This window comes from Arachis ipaensis, chromosome B5 (assembly GCF_059453495.1).
Source record: "Arachis ipaensis isolate K30076 ecotype BB chromosome B5, ASM5945349v1, whole genome shotgun sequence".
Taxonomy (NCBI): domain Eukaryota; kingdom Viridiplantae; phylum Streptophyta; class Magnoliopsida; order Fabales; family Fabaceae; genus Arachis; species Arachis ipaensis.
This window is the reverse complement of record NC_142440.1, coordinates 138190634-138209742: the sequence shown is the minus strand read 5'-3', so window position 1 is coordinate 138209742 and position 19109 is coordinate 138190634. Positions and strand designations below refer to the sequence as shown.

At 34.9% G+C, this 19109-nt stretch overlaps 3 protein-coding genes across 5 annotated transcripts; 1 reads left to right on the top strand and 2 right to left on the bottom strand.

The window, feature by feature from the left end:
* Positions 1-3242: 3242 nt before the first annotated feature.
* On the bottom strand, positions 3243-5162 carry LOC148565920 (uncharacterized). The gene is made up of 5 exons (XM_088487305.1): positions 4783-5162; positions 4638-4725; positions 4291-4569; positions 4118-4198; positions 3243-3278 (listed from the first exon to the last, which is right to left on the bottom strand). The coding sequence occupies exons 1-5, from the start codon at positions 5160-5162 to the stop codon at positions 3243-3245; spliced, it is 864 nt and encodes a 287-aa protein (XP_088343431.1).
* A 3276-nt stretch (positions 5163-8438) lies between these two features.
* Positions 8439-11934, top strand: LOC107641091 (type IV inositol polyphosphate 5-phosphatase 9-like). Its single transcript, XM_088488666.1, has 8 exons — positions 8439-8535; positions 8632-8801; positions 8905-9012; positions 9103-9442; positions 9559-9743; positions 10335-10443; positions 10761-10912; positions 11461-11934. Exons 2-8 carry the CDS (start codon positions 8635-8637, stop codon positions 11594-11596), a joined length of 1197 nt encoding a protein of 398 aa, XP_088344792.1. The 5' UTR covers positions 8439-8535; positions 8632-8634; the 3' UTR covers positions 11597-11934.
* Positions 11935-12406: 472 nt separating this feature from the next.
* On the bottom strand, positions 12407-17876 carry LOC107644091 (P-loop containing nucleoside triphosphate hydrolases superfamily protein). 3 transcript variants are annotated; one of them, XM_016347881.3, is made up of 10 exons: positions 17461-17876; positions 15455-15700; positions 14965-15073; positions 14792-14873; positions 14492-14577; positions 14115-14218; positions 13859-13989; positions 13676-13769; positions 12925-12980; positions 12407-12780 (listed from the first exon to the last, which is right to left on the bottom strand). In XM_016347881.3, exons 2-10 carry the CDS (start codon positions 15497-15499, stop codon positions 12681-12683), a joined length of 807 nt encoding a protein of 268 aa, XP_016203367.1. In that variant the 5' UTR covers positions 15500-15700; positions 17461-17876; the 3' UTR covers positions 12407-12680. The 3 variants fall into 3 exon arrangements, with proteins under 3 accessions (XP_016203367.1, XP_016203368.1, XP_016203369.1); XM_016347882.3 differs by having other exon boundaries at positions 17454-17853; XM_016347883.3 differs by having other exon boundaries at positions 15455-15534; positions 17461-17853.
* Positions 17877-19109: the final 1233 nt, after the last annotated feature.

The following is a 19109-nucleotide window of genomic DNA, read 5'->3' as shown; positions in this document are numbered from 1 at the left end:
ACATGCCTAAATGCTAGTTGATTACCTGCTATATATATGTATACTACTTGTGTTTTACTTGCTTGCATTATCTGTGATTGTCTGGTGCTGAGGAGGTTAGGTAGGCGGTGGCGATGAGATCGCATGGAGGGTAGGTTGGCGAAGGCTGTGGGATACAGCGGTATGATTGGTATTAGTTAGAAATCCCCTAAATTTAGATAACCCTTGCTATGGTTTATGGTTTGTGTTATTTATTTTGTTAAGCTTGAATATCTGTATCGGTGTAAAATTCTAGGATTGCCTTTGGCGTCCCGGAACCTAACATCTTATATACTGGGCACTGTTACTATACTGAGAACCTCCGGTTCTCATACCATATGTTGTTGTTGTTTTATAGATGCAGGTCATAACCCACCTCGGTGAGTTTGCGGACATGGTGACAGAGCGGAGGATGATCTTTCTTACTCTTTATTTTACTTTAATTTTGTTGTAGTTATTCTCTCCCCTTTTATATTCTATACTTTAGGTCCTTAGAGGCTTGATTTGAGAGATAAGTTGTATAAGCTATTTTAAACTTCTAAAACTCTTTTGTATTTTAGTTTGACTAGCTGGCCTAAACTCCGCAGACTGTGACTAGTCTTCTTTTTGGTATATATATATATATCTTGTTAATTCAATTATTACCTTGTGTATCCTGGAGCTATCTACAAGGTTTTATATATATATTATGTCTTGTTCTGCCCGTGCCTATGTGTTTTATCATGTGTGAACGCTACGCATTTCTAATTCCGTTTTTATGCGACTTTGAGCTTACTCCTTCATCGGGCTTCTAGTTATATAAATTCTTAGATATATATTATATATTATAAGCTTTAGAATTATCACGGTAATTTGTTATCCTTTGCTTTATGGCTAGAGGTAACTCTTAGGGTAACGGCTTGTTACATTTATGGTATCAGAGCGGTTCGTCCTCATGAGCCTCAGGAATGGACCGATTGTGCTTTGTTGCACACTATGGGTCATTTTTCTTTTGTGCTATTTAGAATATCTTTTTGATATGCATAGCATGCTTGCTTGTGAGTGCCTTTCTGGGATAATTGAAGCACTAGGCTTGAGATATTGAGACTGATCACCTCGATATCGATTATTTAGTGTAGGCATGACCCCGAATGGCAACTTGCGGACAAGGTCAATCACATTCACGGAGAGATAGTGAGGATGACTAACCTAGCCAATGCGTTACAAGCTCAACATGTTCCAGAAAACCAGTTCGTATAGTTTGCGGCATATCAGTTGATGGGTGAGGCTCAGCACTAGTGGCAGGGGAAGTGCCAACTGATGTAGCTACAGAATGAGGATAAATGATTTTGCGGTTTTTAATTAAGATTTTCAATTTCTAACTAGTATGGTCTTGAACCTTGTTGAAAAAGTTTTTAAAGCCTAGAATGATTTTTAAATAGGTTTGAAACTTTTGATTAAAATGATTTGGTTTTGAAACTAGGTCAGAACTCTTGAATTAAATGATATGGTTTACAGAAAAAGTGAGTTCTATGATTTTGTCAATTTATGAATTTGGTTTTTAATTTATCTTATCGAAAGGGATTCAAATTGAAAGTTATGATTTAAGGATTTTAATTAATTTAAGAAAAATCATTATTTAAAGTAATTGATTTAAGAATAAATTATTTTTGAGCCTTTTGAAAAAGCTTTGAAATTGAACTAGTTCAGATTGAACTTGTTTTGAAGGTTTTGGAAAATGTTATAAAAGAGGTATTTGGTTTAAAGGAAAATTTTTGTTCGATGTAATGGAGTAATTCGAGTTATTAGTGACGAATAATCAGAGTGACGCAGCGGAAAGTGTGGGGTAGCATCGACACGGTAGAACTATGATGGATGGGTTGCTCTGACGACTTGATTAGGTTGACGACGTTAGTAGAAGGCCACTTCATGGAGGAAATATCACGCGATTTGGATTTTAGGGACAAAATTCCTAATTAGGAGGGGAGAATGTAAGAATAGAAATAACCGCTTTAATAGAATAATAATTTTTAGCTGCCCGAAATAGGTTCGAAAATATAGAAATGATATTTTGAAAATAAAATGGTGAAATTTAAATTCAATGAATTTTTCTGAGTGAAAAAATGTATCTTTTACGAAATTCTTTTTGTAAAAATGCGTACTGGCACTTAAACTAGCCGTACCAGCTCTAGTCTAACCGGTACCACGTATTGAGAAAAATAAGATTTTAAAAATTGAATTTATTGTTTTGAAATGACAAAAATAATTTAGAATCGAAAACCGGGCGCTAATCTTAAAGGTTTTGGCCCAAAGTGAGCCAAACGAACCTAAAATGCTAACGGGTTGAACTGGACCCAAGTTGGGTCCAAGTCCAACATATATAACCATCCTTTAATGAGAATTAAGCTAATTTGAAGAAAGGGGCGCTGAAGTGAAGAGAGGAATAGAGATTGAGATTTTACTATTCATCTCCTCCTTCATTTAGCCATAACTTGAGCTACGAAGTTTCGATTGACGAGCTGTTTATAGCCACGCGAAGCTCTTGCCGAGCCCGTTATTTCTAACTAAGTTTTGCTGGTAAGAACTCGCGTCTCCTGCTCCAGTTTTCTACCCTAAGTAATTTTGCATTTTTTTTACGTATGATTTTTGAGTATATTTTGTGATTTTGGTTGTTTATGGGTGATCTAGCATTGGAATATTGTTGTACTTTTTCCCTAATATCATTGTATAAGATAAGTCTCTTCGAATTCTTGTGGTTTGATATTTTGGTTAGGTATAGTGTTGATTTTGGTATGTTATATGTGTATAGCTTGATAGTAGGTGAGTTTTGGAAGTGGTGTTGGTACTTGAGGCTTGTTGATCTTGTTGGAATCAAGCTTTGGGTGTTTGTGCTTTTGGGGAATGGGCCAAGGTATGGTTTTAATTTTCTTTATGTAATATGTAATGTTTCTTGACACTTAGACTATATGAATTATGATAAGGGTGGTAAACAGCAGAAAAGGAAGGTTGCATAGAAAAAATTGTTAATATAAAATTAGGATTTCCTTTCCACTTGAGACACTTCAGTTGCTTCTTTATGTTTTCTTTGTGTTCCATTTTTTATGTACATTTGGATCTTTCCTTTGTCACTACATAAGATGTTTCTGTTTTGATAGACAAGATGAATCTTTTCTTATCATACCGAATATTTGATCTTTCTTTTTATATATAGAATTTCTTTCACTATATTGGATGTTTCTTTTTCATCATAAGTAGGTGACAACATCCTTAACATAACCAGGCTGATCAGGAACATAAGAAAAAGAGTCATATGAAGTTTGCTTGAATTCTCCATGTTTCTCCATCTTACATAGACAATTTACATGTTCTTAGTGTTCTTTATTAAGTAAAAGCATACTCACCCTTACTTTTTAGGATACATATTACTTTAGGATACATATTACTTTTTAGGATACATATTACAAGCAATACAAATTTATTTTGCATTTTGTTTTTTTTTTATATAAAAAAATAGAATGAATGATGATACTTGAAGGATAAATGATAGCATGAAATTTAGTCACAATTCAAACAAAACACAAAAAAGAAACAAGTTGAGGCTAAACATGTAAACATAAAGAACAAGAAAAAGAAGGAAATGAATAACCACATATCCAATTATGCAACTTCTTCAAAGAAAGGAATTTGGTTCCTTTCCAAAACCCTCTAAAAGCAAACTGACCCTCCTAAAGAACCTTGAAGTTTGTAAAGGACTCCAACGTTAACTGTAATGAACAACAACAATAACTAGAATAAAGTGAGATGGGTTTAAACCAATTTTCCTTTTATACAGCTCTCTCCTATATTTTTCTTATATAAGGGATGTTTCTTTTCCTGTCAAAACAGATGCTGGATACTTCTTTTTATATACAGGATGTTTCTTTTCGCACTGTACTAAATGTTTCTTTCTTGTAATTATTATATTTCTGAGATGAATACACCATTTTTTTAAAACATCTTAAAACAAATTAACAAATATTTCTTTTAACAAAAAAAAGTTACAACCATCAACACAAAATATACGTGTATAATCCATGTTCAACACAGTCTAACTATTTCTAAAAGAGTTTAACAAAGATACGAATCTGTCAAATCCTTGCGATTTATTCTGTCCAACATATGCATCTACCTTTTCGTTTCCAGTGGCTTGTACATCATTATCCTGAAAAAGGCATCACACAAACAAAAACAACTTACTAACTCAACAAACACAGCTCAACAAAAAATCCAACTTTAACTAATTTAAACACATACCGGAGGTAAATTTCTCTTCCTTCTCTGCACATATTTCTTAATTGATCTGTCCATGTTAGCTCCAAGCCTCTTAGATCTTGGCCGACCCTTAGTGGTCACCCTTGAAGGGCCTTGAATGTCATCGACACCAACCATGAACTCACTCTGTGTGGCCATGTTGTTGTGGGTATCAGCAACACTTTTGGACCGCATCTTAGCACGATAATCAGTTAGCATGGACCTTGCATCGTCCAGAGCAGAATGCAACATGATTGCTTCCTTGTTACAAGTTACGAATTCCTAAGACATGTTAAAAAAGTGTGCACAAAACCTCTGAATAAGTTATGACTTTCATCCGAACGCCTCACGTCATGACCACTCTTGATGTAGGTATGCTTGTGCTTCAGGTTCTTACTCCATCGAAGGAGAACATAGCAGGCAGGTACTCTATTTACTCTGTAAAACAAAAACACAACCAGTCATTGGTAACACAGTACTCCTGAACTTTCAAACATGTTGCACTCGCACTGAATCTCCTGAGTCGAAAGGTCAAAATGAACGACATAAGTAGGGTACGTAATCTTCTGATAGACTAGTTTTTTCTCGCCCACCTTCGCACAAACCAAATCACCCTCTTGTGCAAATGAACAGAAGGTGCAATCACCTTTTTTACCAAACTCCCATTGGACTTCCCTAAACATACCGTTGGTGTACTCCTGTTGAAATTGCCTTTCAATGGCAGAGCTAGATGCACACGGGATAACTCCTTTAGAGTCTGCAGCATCGTCCTCTAATTCCTTTTGCTCTTTGTTCCTAAGCACATTATCATACTCATGGATGAACTGAACCAAGCTACTCTTACTATGTAAGATCTCCTCGTAAAATGCATGCATACTCTCACTCCTCTGCGTACTTTTCATACCAGCCTAAAATTTACCCTGGAAAAAGATCAGAACCCACATTCGTTGGTCATCATAAAGGTCTACACAAAACAAACCATCAATAGCACCATTTAGAGCGAACCAGAGTACCACATTTATATATGCAGCAAAAAGATGGAACAAAAAATATTTTCAAAAAAACCTACAAGCACACCACAAACGTAAACAAAAATGAAACATGCTATAGTTTAATAGTAATGAACCTAATAGCCATCTGTTGTGATCTAGATTGTACTTATCTATGAATTCGGTCCAATCATCCTCTAATGACTCCATAGAATGAGAATTCCATACAATGACACTCAAGTCAACATTCAAATCTCTGTAATGAGCATAACCTTCGGGCTTTTGTGGTATCTTCTTCAATATGTGTCAGATGCACCATCGGTGGTGAATATGGAGTAAGATCTTCCTAATAGCACTAAACATTGACTTGCATTGGTCCGTGATGATTCGATGTGGCACAGTTCCCATGCATTTCACCCATGGCGTAAACACTCACTCAAAACTAAGAATCTCCTCATTCCCTAGTAAACACAACCAAGAAGAATAGACTTTTCATGGTGATTGTCACTGACAGAGGATTCAAGTAGTAATCCATGCCTACAAGAAGAACAACCATAGGTAAGAACATCCGACAATGACAAAACCGAAAAGGTTTTCACAAGTCACACATACCTGTTTCTCCTGTATGTGGTATTAAATGACACCACTTCTCCATGATACTCATACGATTCCCTGCACCTCGCATCTACCCATATTGCACTCCTGAACTTGTAATGTTTGGATTGATCTCTTTCATTTGCATGAAATAATTCAACATGTCCTTAACATCCGCATTGTCATCAGCAGAACGGAGTTTTCTTGTAATGTAATTCCTCACATCCTTTTCTAAGAAACCCAAGTTCAATGACCCACCAACCTCGTTAGCCAGTGCAAGGTAGGTCTTGTTAGGTCGTATGCCAGCCTCATCGTTATCCTTAATCACGCACTTAACATGCATGGTCAACTCTCTATACTCATGGTAGTACACTGCTTTTTTAGTAGAACAGGGATGGGAATGCCTCAATTCTGCCTTCAATAACACCCAGTTTTTTCTTTTCCCTGTCGAACTTCCCATACACCCTTTCTCTGCATCCCATGGCTGCTATCTTGTTCTTCTGAGTTACTGCTCTCATACGAGACTCGCAAAAACCCTCCCGATTATAAAGAATCGACTGGTTAATCGGTTTCTTCATTTTCTTTGTTGTACTATCAAAAGTTGTGGTCCTAATTTTAGTTACGAAACCAATTTTCTTTGCATAGGTCATATAGAATTTCTGTGCCAGCTGCAAAGAAGCAAAACACAATCCTACATTTGGAATTTCCTCTTGACGAAGGCCACTGTGATCTGACAACTGTAGATCAATTCACAACAACCATCATTCAATGCCACAGATGATTAAAATTAGACTCTAATATCTCCCTATTGTTAAATTAGCAATAAATTATAGTTTGCACCTCATAACTTAGTTCCACCTCATCATTTTCTAACTCAATAACGTTTGTATCTTTCACGACCGACAATTGTACACAAACAAAGAAAGCCAAACAAACCAAACATTTGAGATACCATACCCTGAAGTAAATATCAAGCATGAAACAAAATACACATCCATTCAACGACAAAAAAAGTGCTACTCCAGATAAAAACTATACATAAGTCAAATACTCATGAAACAAAACACCCATAAAATACAATTTCCAAAGAACTCTCCACCATCAATCTAACAAAATAAATTCACATAAACACAACAAGAAACATACATTTGCATTAAAATTCATGTAACTTTAATGCTTAACGGATGATAAGTTCACTAAAAAAGAATCCAAATCCCATGCTTAAACAAGAATAAATAATAAAAATAGATAATGAAACATCCAAGTTGCATGAGAATAAAGCATTAAAGTACGTACAAAAATTCAAAGACGTACCTTGTCATCACATTGGACATCATCAATGCTCACATTGCAAAATCGCCCTCCGTGTGATTAGAATGGTAGTCACTGGTATCATAAAACGGGGCATTAGAACCTCTTTCATCCAGCGATGACTCCATCTCCGGTACTATTTACTAACCTTTAGCACCAAAAACGGGAGAGGTGCTTGGTATAGCAGTAGTAGCGTCGCCCTACAGGGTTGCGAGACAACAGCCACTTCGGCAGCATTGGGGTCGTGGATAGCAGCGGCAGATGCAGCCCCAGATCACGAGATAGAAATGGCGACGGCTGCATTGGTATCGCAGGACAGCGGCACGCTCAGACGGAAAAGAACCTCGCGTCAAGCTCACTCCTCCAACGACGGCAAATTGTGGATGCAGACCAGCGAGACACTGTGGAGGTAGACCGGCGAGGCATTGTGACTGTGCGATGATAGGAACGGTATTGTTGTGAAATTTTGTTTAGGGGTGCAAATCCTAATTACTCAAAAAGGAATGCTAGGGGCCATCAGCATTTATTGTTTTTTGCCATCAGTTAGTCATCAATGTTTAAATGTATAGGATAAAGTATGTTATTGGATTACTAGACTAAAATAATTAGACTAAAGGAATTGAATTGATAGTTATGTGATAACCAAAAACAATAAGTTTTGATAGGTCACTAGCATTTCTCTTATTCAAATTTGACTAATGTGATTGTTTTTAATTAATTAAAATTGTAATATTTACAATTAATAAAACATTCCTTAATTAGCTTGTTATTTATGTTGTTCAGAATATGTGTTGTTCTTCTATACTTTTCTCAAGTTGAAAATAACATCATATTCAACTTTTATTGCTCAATGAAACGTATATATTTTTAAAAGTGTTATTAAATCCTCTATCCCAAAAAATTTAAACGGCTGGGCTTGAAGTGTGAATTTTGCCTAGCATTTTCTCAATTCTTGTTTGCATTGTGTTATTATTATTTTTTTCTTTTGGAGTAATAAATATCAAATTCAGAAGTTTTTTTGTGATAAAAATCGTGCTTACTCCAAAAGCTTAAATAGTTAAATAGAAGTACATAAATAATTATATGTAATGACACATTTTCAAAGAATCTGAATACAAATTCTAACCATAATAAAATATTCGATTTGAAACTTACTTCTACTTTTAAATAATACAATAAAAAAACTATTACTCAATTGGGGTAGCACTAAGTTGCATGCCTATAAATCCCCATCCTCATCCATTGACTAATCCTCTTGATATCACATTACAAGTCTCTTTCTTTTCTACTTCTCTAAGCTCTGTAAGTCACTTCCATACTTTGGTGGTAATCTCAAGAAAACTACAACAACTAGGTATCGTTTTTAGTTTTGTTTTTTTCAATTTGTCTTTTTTGTCCCATGTTTGGTGAGTTAATCATATTGAAGAGTGTTTGTTTTTTTGGTTCAAAGATCATGCAGGGATTCAAGATAAACGAGAGTAAGATACTAAAAAGGATACTTAGCTTTGATAATTCCAAAGGAGATAATCAGAATCCATCACTAGCCAAGAAGGGAACTCATTATAATTTGAATCAATCATCTCAAAACTCAAGAACATGCTTCCATCATCACACCAAAAAGTATGAGATATTGTGTTGGCTTGTTCTAATTATGAATTATTATATTTTACAATTATCATTCAAAGTAATCATATCTAATAATCTTTATGCTATTCTGAAATAGGATCTTTGTTGGTTCTTGGAATGTTGGAGGAATCCAACCGCCAAAGAATCTGGACATGGAAGATTGGCTAGAAATACAAAATAATTTTCCGGATATCTATGTTCTAGGGTAAGTTTCATAATGGTTTTGGATTAAATATTTAGTTTTACTTAATTCATAGACTAATATGTGATGTGATCAACAACTTTGTTATACAAGGTTCCAAGAAATTGTTCCTTTGAATGCAGCAAATGTGTTAGGACCCCAAAACCGAAGAGTTTCAAGGAAATGGAATTCGCTCATCGGCGCGGCCCTTAACAAAAGAATGCCAACCAAGAAAGGAGAAAGAACAGCAGAGCCTCAAAAGGTGTATCCCCTGAAGGATCAAGAACAAGTTTGTGTAGAAGGTGATGTTGGACAAGAGTTCCAATGCATCATAAGTAAGCAAATGGTTGGAATGTTTGTCACAATTTGGGTTCGATGCGACCTCTGTCGATCGATCCATCACTTGAGTGTTTCGTCGGTTGGATGTGGAATCATGGGTTGCTTGGGAAACAAGGCATGTTTTCTGCAAAATTGTATATGCTTGAGAACTTTTTGATATGCAAGTTTTGAAAAATTTTATACATTGTTTCTTAGAGTGAGTTTTTTTTTTTTTTAACCTTAAAAATACAGGGTTCAATATCAATTAGATTTTGCTTGCATGAAACGAGCTTCTGCTTTATATGTAGTCATCTAGCTTCCGGTGGAAAAGAAGAAGACCGGAAACAGAGAAACATCGATGCAGCCGAGATTTTGTATCGGACAAGCTTCCCTGCTGATCCTCTTCATGATATGCCTGAAAAAATTATTGATCATGAGTAAGTTTATTGGTTGAATTCATTCAATAAATGAAGTTCAAAAGTGAAGCTGTGGAAAAAGAATGAGCCACTTAACAATGATTATGTAGTATCACTATGTTGGCTTATTGTTCAGCAGCAAGAAGAAAATCGTGTAAATTAGATTGACCTCTCATGTAATTAAACAATGAGTAATGGTTAAAATTATTTTATTTATCTTAAATTTTAGATCCTAAATTATAAATTATTAATTTTAAATTTTAAATTATAAATCCTAAATCCTTTAAGAAGTAAAAATTTTTATAATTTAAAAAAATGTACTAATATTAACTAACTAAAAATTGTTCCCTATACTTTCTTTTAAAGAATATTTTACATGACACTTTCTATTTGTAAAAGTATGTACTAATTTTTCCAAAATTTAAGGCTACATAATATCTGATTGATATACTTGACCTGGGAATTTCTCAAGACTGAAAATTGCATAGCTATTTAGATTTGAGAACTTTATAACACATTATAGTCACCAAAACACCATGTCCAAAAAAAAAAAAAAAATAGTCACCAAAACATGAACTTGATCTAAAATGTGTACATATTTTTTCCATGCAGCCGGATAGTGTGGCTTGGGGATTTGAACTACAGGATCTACCTGCCAGACTTTGCAACAAAATCATTGATCAAGAGAAGACAATGGGAAACCTTGTTGAAACATGATCAGGTAATTAAGAAATACTAAGTTTTCGCAATAATTAGTTACTATATATATATGGAAAAATTTCAAGTGTACCGAAAATACCGGTGTTCTAGTTGTTTTAACCGTTGATTTCAATTAATATATATTATATATATTTTTTATAATTCAGATCAACGGTTAAAACAACTAGAATACCGGTGTTTTCGGTACACTTGAAACTCTTCCTATATATATATATATATATATATATATATATATATATATATATATATATATATAACAATAACAATAATATAAGTTCATCAAGATTTAAAACTCTATTCTAAATATATATATTATAGCTAAAGATGGAGCTCACGGAGGGTCATGTATTCCAAGGTTGGCATGAAGGAGCTATAGAGTTTCCACCTACCTACAAGTACCACCCTAATTCTGAAGATTACATTGGGTGTGATCAGAAACAATTGACCAAAAAGAAGCGTGCTCCAGCATGGTAAATTAAAGAATTTTGATTGGCTTTTTACCTTTTTTGGGTTGGGAGCATTAAATTAAAGAATTTGAATAATTTGCCTTTAGAATTTATTGCTTTATGAATGCATCAAGAAAGCCAAAATGACCAACAATATGAAAGATTCTTGTTACCATATTGTATTACTGAGTCCAGTTCATTGTGCCCTACTTTGTGTGTGTAAATCCAAAATGTTTAACACTTTTGCTCCCCTAAAACTGGCTCCATAATATCATAATTTTTGGAAAGGTTCGCAAATTTTTCAACTGTGATCTCAATCTTGCTTTTTCATGAATGCTAGGGGACCAGCAATTTTAGTGTTTTGTTACCATCAATTGGCCATTAATAGTATTTTTAATGGGGTGAGATTATATCTAATGGTAGAAAATCACTCACTTTTGTTTTGATGGTTAAGTGTTGGCCAGAAAACACAAAAGTTGCTGGCCTCTAGACTTTTCCTATAACATTATATATTGTAGCATTTCTATTGGGAAGAGTAGATAGATGATTATCTAACACAAGAAGGATTACAGGTGTGATCGAATACTATGGTTTGGAGAGGGAATGAAGCAAAGTAAATACAGCAGGAGTGAATCAAAACTCTCTGATCATAGGCCTGTTAAGGCATTGTTCAAAGTTGAGATCAAGGTGGCCGAAAACTCTACTTGATTCAAAGATTTACAAGGGCAATTTCGTCCAAGAGATTTTGACGTCTCATTGTTTAACATTCTTGAATTATGTTTTTAGAATTCTAGGAAGGTATTCATGTGAAGGCTCAATTCTTTGTGAGACGTATTTAATTTGCCAATAAAAAAAGTTTTTCTTTTCTTAGAGAAATTTGTACAAGTAGATGTCAGAATTATTTTGACAAAATACATGAGTAGTTGATGAGTCATGAATGTGATAGTGTTGCATAAACACTAATGAAAGAAAATGCCAATTGTCAAACTTGTATTTCACAACATTTTGAATTTCTAACATTTTAGTTCTTATCATTTTCCCCCTCATTTATTAGAGTACACATTGCTAAGCTATGAACATTATTAGGAAAAAGGTGCATTTTGGGACAAGAACGAATCGTTCAACTTATAGTTGAAGGAACAAAGCAAAACTTCTCTAAAGATTTATCACAGATTCACAGCCTAACTTGCAATCAAGTTAGGTAAAAAAAATTATAGTTGCAACTCATTCCTTGTAGTCTAGTATTTTTATTTTCATTTAAAAAATAAAATAAAACTTGAGTCAAAAAGTTTAGTAATATCTTAACTTTGCAACCCTTTTTATTTAAGGGCATATAAATATTATGGAAAATGCTAAACATCCGAATCTTTTACTAGAAACAAGAAATGTAGGGTCAAAATAATGTGAATAATAATGTTTGGTACTTTAATTGTCATGCCATGCACGTAAAAAAAAACACACACTGCAGTCGCACCATAATTTTAATGTAGTAGCTATCAGATGTTTCAGTTAGAAGAATTTCTTGTGTCTAAAACTGCTTCATGTTCAACTTCATACCAATTACCCATTGATTACCCTACCCAAGGTTTCTGACAGTTCAGACAGTGATTTGTACAAATCATCAAGGTCACAATCTTACAACCCACCTTTGACGTCATTTGGAAAATCATATTTTGGCAATTCAAAGAACATTCTAGTAATTTATACTATATATCAACAAACTAACCACCATTATGTCATTCAAAAACAAATTTTGAATCATTCCAAGTATGTAGCACTTGCAACATAGTAGCTACTCATCATCATCCTCCGGATCAAAATCCTTAACCTTCACATCTGCATCTTCTCCATACTGGATGCAGTTGTCGATTTGGTTCAACACATATTGGATACTGTAATGAAGAAACAAATGAGTATATTACAAAATTGGTGTTACTATAGGTAAAATTATAGGAGTCAATGAGCTGTAAAACAACTACTATGTCAAAAGGTTTGTACTATGACAGGCAAAACGGTAGATAGGCACTAGAGTTTACCTTCTTTCCTTCCTCAAGTCCAGTGGTATAAAACTCACCATGCTATAGTTATTTACCTGTTGCATGATAAACAAATAGATTACTAAATAGAAACCAACTATTGCAAAAGATGGGGAAAGAACAAAAACTAAATACTGTAAAATTGAATCAATCTTCATCATAAGCCTTAACGGCAGGACGAAAATCAAGAATAGCTGTTACAAAATGGAAGTGACAATTGCCAAGATGGAGTGAGACCTTCATTCCTTTTTAATTTTAGGTCCAAAATATGGAGCCAGCAATTTGTTCCAATGTTCTTTGCACAAAAAGAAAGCAAGAGCTATGTCCTAATGGAAACAAAAACCCATAACAATGTATTCTACACAAGTCCCTAATTCCAGATGATAGATGTTCATGTCCTGCCTAAAATCACAATTGTTCATGTCCCACCTAAAATGTGGGAAGAAAAAACATCAAATTAAATGCAATATAAACATGAAGGACCAATTTAAACTAAAACTACAGGAATGTTTGATATGCCTTAACATTTGTGAGTAAGTTTTCCTGTCCCAAAAACTCCGATACCTTAATATATTATCACATACAACCTCTTCCATTATTCATCCTCTTCAATGTTCTCCTAGATTCTAGGCATAAAGTTAGATCCTCCTGCCTAGTTGCTTGAACTATAATAGAGCACAGCCTTAACAATATCAAATTGGCAAAGAGATGTGAAAAGCGCATATATTTTTAAGAATATTTGGATACCCACCAGTTCAATCAAAGCTTTATTAAGCTTCGCAAACTGAGGACCCATTCGTTGATTCAATTCAGACAGTAAAAAAGTAGGCTCTGGATCCAAGAACCTAAAAGAGAGAAAAAAAATACGTAGATTATGATTAAAATGAATGTTATTAAAAGAGATTAGGTAAAAGGATTTTGTATCAGTAATTACTCTTCAAGATCCTTTTTGTTAGTCACAAGGTCCATTTTTGATAGGATATTCACATGTGGTAATTCAAGTTGAACCATTGCGGAAAGGCAAGCCATGCACCCACTGATAAATTTTGTCACATCACTCATGAACTGGAATCATGTAAAATCGTTAGGGTCAACAAAGGTAATGAGAATAACAATGAATATTAAGGAATGTTACAGAATTGATATATCAAAAGGAAGCAAAGCTGGGTTTATGAGCAGCTGCCACATACCTGTGAATCAAGCAAGTACACAGCACAAATGTTGAAATTTTTACGTTTCAAATGTTCCACAAAATTCTTGAGCACAGGCACATGTGAATAAAGTTCTATCTGGCCTGAAAAAACAATAAATGGTTGAGTTGATTTAACAGTATTTATCAGGTCAAGTTTCAACCACACAACTTATAGAAAACAATTAAAAGAAATATAAACAAACTAGCAAATCAATTTCTATTGTTCAAAAAGATCATGTACTAGCTACTAACTCATGCATCATGCAACTGGATTATACCAATATTACCACTTCGCAATGAAAATTTTGTGGTATTGTAACATTTGCACCCTACTTTGACAGAAATCGAAAAGTGCCAAGGGATAAGCAAGAATACCAGGGCAGTCAAAGACCAGGTAATCATCATCTAAATAGTTGTCCAGCTCTTCCTCAAGCCAATCATCGAGGTTATCTTCAAGGTGTCTAAATAAGATTGCTAAGGCAACACGGTTTCTAGCAAGTTTTTAATGTAGCAACTAAATGTAAATAAACAGGAAAATAGTAAAATAGCAAAAGATGAAGGTCATTTATACTAGCAAACAAAATCTCTGCCTAACTCAGCATCGCAAAAAGCAATGATACAGGCTTATTATTACAGAAAAAGTTTGTAAAGAAGATGAAACAAAGAAAAGGATACTCCATGCAGTACATAAGACCACCATTAGGGCCTAATCCAAGCTCCTCCATAACATCTTCCAGGGAAATCAGTTCCCTTATATCTGCAAGCATGTTAAACAAAAGCGTTAAGTTTCAGAAAACAACAAACTGAACCCAGAAAAATACTAACTACAAATAACACATTTACGTTACCCATTGCAACAGGATAGTCAAAGTTTTCAGCGGCAGGGTCCAGGTTCACAATATTTATTGTACGCCTTGCAGCTACACAATGTTCATACAAACTCGAGCAATATGTTGACTAATAGACAAAACAAAAATAAACTCTCATGAGTGTCTTAACCGGTTTAAGAAAAGTAAAACAGCATGTAGGTCTGTAGTTCAACAATATAGATGAGGCAACAACAACAATGAAAGTTCACCCCAACAAGGCTGGGTCAGCTACACAAATTAGAACTAGCTCATAGTTGATAGCCCTCCTAATTTAAACAATAAATTGGATTCCTATAACCGTGACTGCAGCCATAATACCGCTGTTGTGGTGCTCTCTGCAACCTCATTGCAACAGCAAATTGTGGCTATATTGACCATATTTCCCCGCAATCACAGTAACAACAATGTAATTACAATTTAGATACTATGAGTGAAAAGGTAGAACAAATGAGGTGACACAATAAAATACCTTGCCGCTACCAGCTGGACCTATAACAAGTTGTGCATAGCCCATGATGTCCTCGTATCAAATTCCAAACAATTTTCCCTCTGAAGCTCAAGCAGAAAGACAATTGACGGCGCGAAAGGAAGTAAGAATGGCAACAGTAATGTAAGCAGAGCACCAAATAGCAATGGCAAACAACAATTTCAGGAGATCAGAGTAGTCCATAAACAAACAAGGCACTCCCAAAGACAGTACACAGTACCAGAAAACCTGAATATAATATCAAACACCAGAACTAAATATGAACAAATCAAATAATATAAATAACAAAGGAAAAATAAAAGCTTCTTTCCCATATTTTGAAATTCGCAAAGCCTAGTTTTCTAGTACAGAAATCAAATTCAGAACAAAAACACAAGCAACACAATCAAGCTTTGGCACAACCACAAAAGCAAATGGATTAAGAAAAGACCCAACAATAATAATAAAATGTAATTAGCGGCAATGCAAAATAACCGTAGTTTAGCTCTCTATGCACAAACACTGAACTTATTGACACACTGTCAAATTAGGGCACATTAATGACCCGATGAGCAGCAAATCAAAGCATAGCAAATGTATTATTATTTCTACAATTGTATCCGTAGCAACATTAAATTTGTTCAATGATGGTAGCATAAGTTAATTAAAGCATACAGGTTACAAGGAGGGGGAAAATGAAAAGGAACCGAGTCTTGAACATATTAAGTGATTAGTACAGTAGATGCATGAAGAATGAGTTGAAGTATGTTAATTTTGCATTGTTTATTGGAACATCCGAGAAAATCCATCATGCAATAAGACAACTCATTGAAGAAGCTAACAGACAAACCAAAAAAAACGTGTTACTTATGCAGATTACAACTCTCAATACCATAAGAATATAACAAATCCATTGCAGTTCACAAAAAAGAAAATTTTAGGGAAAAAATGAAATTTGAAACTCATTCACACTGACGGCGGAGGCCACGGCGGCGATTGCAGCCCCTTACCCTGTTTTGCTCCCAATCAATCCGCTGCCCTAGTGTACTGGAGGCAGGGTAGACGACAGAGGGACTGAGCTGTGTCCCGCCGCAAGGTTGCGAGAACCGAACCGGTCAATGAACCGGTAAGATAACTGGTTCACTGGTTCAATGGTTCGACCGGAGTTCAACCGGAGTTTAACCGGTTTAATTAAATATTCATTAAAAATTTAATATATAATTTCAAATATTTAAATTTGATAATTTCTAACCTAATGAAATCCAAAATTTCAAAATTTACCATAATGTTCCACAACCAAAAAAAATATTAACAAAATTTTCAACTAAATACAGGCACTAATCATCACTAATCAGTAATCATCAGAAAATCAGCAACAAGCCAACAATATATCATCAAGCAACAACATCATCATTTCAGAAAATCAACAATTCAGAATAAGCAAACATTAACAAAATCAACTCAGCAACTCAGAATTAAACCCAGCAATTCACAATTAAACCCAACTCCAATTCAGAAATAAACAAAGGCACTAATCATCACTAATCAGTAATCATCAGAAAATCCACAAGCAGCCAACAATATATCATCAAACAACAACATCATCATCATTTCAGAAAATCAGCAATTTAGAATAAGCAAACATCAACAAAATCAGTATTACTAACTCAGCAACTCATAATTAAACCCAAATAACTCATAATTAAACCCAACTCCAATTCAAAATCAAAGGCACTAATCATCACTGATCAATAACCATCAGAAAACCAACAAGAAGCCAACAACATATCAGTAACAATATCATCATCATTTCAGAAAATCATTCTAGAATCATAAATCAACCATCAACAAGATTATTCCAGTTTCATAAAATAAGTAAGAGCTATGTACTCATTCACAATTTTAGAAATAATGAAAAGTTTGATGCCAAATGTAATTATATTTGTCCTGCATCTGTCTGCTTTCGAGTGAAGTGATTTGCATCAACACTCAGAGTGCTTACTGCTTACCGGCGGCGAGGAGGAAGGGGAGAACGGCCACACCGGCGAACAGAGAGAGAGAGAGCGCTTGAACAGAGGAGATGGCGACGGCCACAGAGCTTCCACACGACGGCGAGGGAGCTTCCTACGACGGCGACACAGCTTCCTAGGACGGCGACGGAACTTCCACGGCGCTACACCGGCGAACAGAGGAGAGGAGATGCGGTGGCTGTGGGTTCCGCGGGGCTGTGGGGCTGCGGGGTTGCGGTGGGTGCAGCGGCTGCGTGCTACGGGGTTGGGGGAGATGCGGTGGCTGTGGGTTCCGCTAGGGTTCTTTTCTGTTCTTTCAAGTTTGAATTGAGTTTTTGAGAGAGGAGAGGAGAGGAGATGAGTGGGAGTGTGGGACTGGGGGGTCTGGGCTTCGGGTAGTAAATTTAGGGGTTTTTCTATTTTAAAGGTCAAAACGCGCCGTTTTGAAGGGGGTTCTCAAACCGGCAGACCTCTTTAAAACCGGCCGGTTCCTCCGGTTTGCCAGTTAACCACTAATTTGACCGATTTTTTTATCAATTTTTTGCCAAGCGGTTTTTGAAACTAACCAAACCGTCCTGATGATCGGTTTATCCGGTTGAACCGATCGCTCTGGTTCGATTTTTAGAACAATGGTCCCGCGTATCCTAACCCAGATTAATTACTCACTTATTCCCTTGACCGGATGACCCGACATTAGTCCAAACCCGGTTCAGTTCTTTGATAGGATTAGGATAGAATATTTTTATTTTTCTAGTCTGATCGAATAGTCACGAAATTGGACTAAAATTAGTCCAAACTGATCGGACTTGGTCTGGATTTTTGGTCCAACTAGGCTATATACACCCATATTGTTGAGTCATACTCCATGTTTTAAAAATCGAACTAGTCATCGAACCACTTTAATTACTGATTTATTGGTTTATTAGTTCAATTAATTCAACTGTAATTCAATTAAAAAAATATTTTATAATAAAATAATAAATAAATTATAAATAAACACCTTAAGATATAATTATAATTTAATCTAAATTTAAAATATTTATCAAATTTAAAGCACTAGAAATATCATCAACCAAAATCTTATAATCTTATCAAAATACAAATGTAAAAGTTAATTAACAAAAAGAAATATCCAAATATAAAATATCAACATGAAAATTTTATCATTAATTATCAAAATCTACAAAAACTTGCTGCAGATCTATAGACAATTAACATAATTATACTTCCATTAAAAATAACAGAGAATATTACCTTAATGTAGTTGTGTCAACAAATAAAACAAAAAATGATAGTGTTGTACAACAAATACACAACAGAGCCTGAAACAAAAAGAATCCAACATGGAGGAGAGACAGCGAGTCAGCAGATATCGAGAGCAGGGACAGTGCAACCAAATAATGAACAAAATAATGAAAATATATTTTTTTAAATAACAGAACAATCAAAACATGAATCATACGATCACCAATTGCAATTTTTTTCTTCATAAGAACATAACAATGAAATCATAAAGCATATAATCAATCAAAAGATCACCAATTGCAAATTCTTTTAATAAGAACGTAAGTTAGAACAATCAAAAATGAAGAGTAAGGTTGTGCCAGCGGACAAGACGTACGAAATTGTTGTGCCGGCGAAGAAGACGA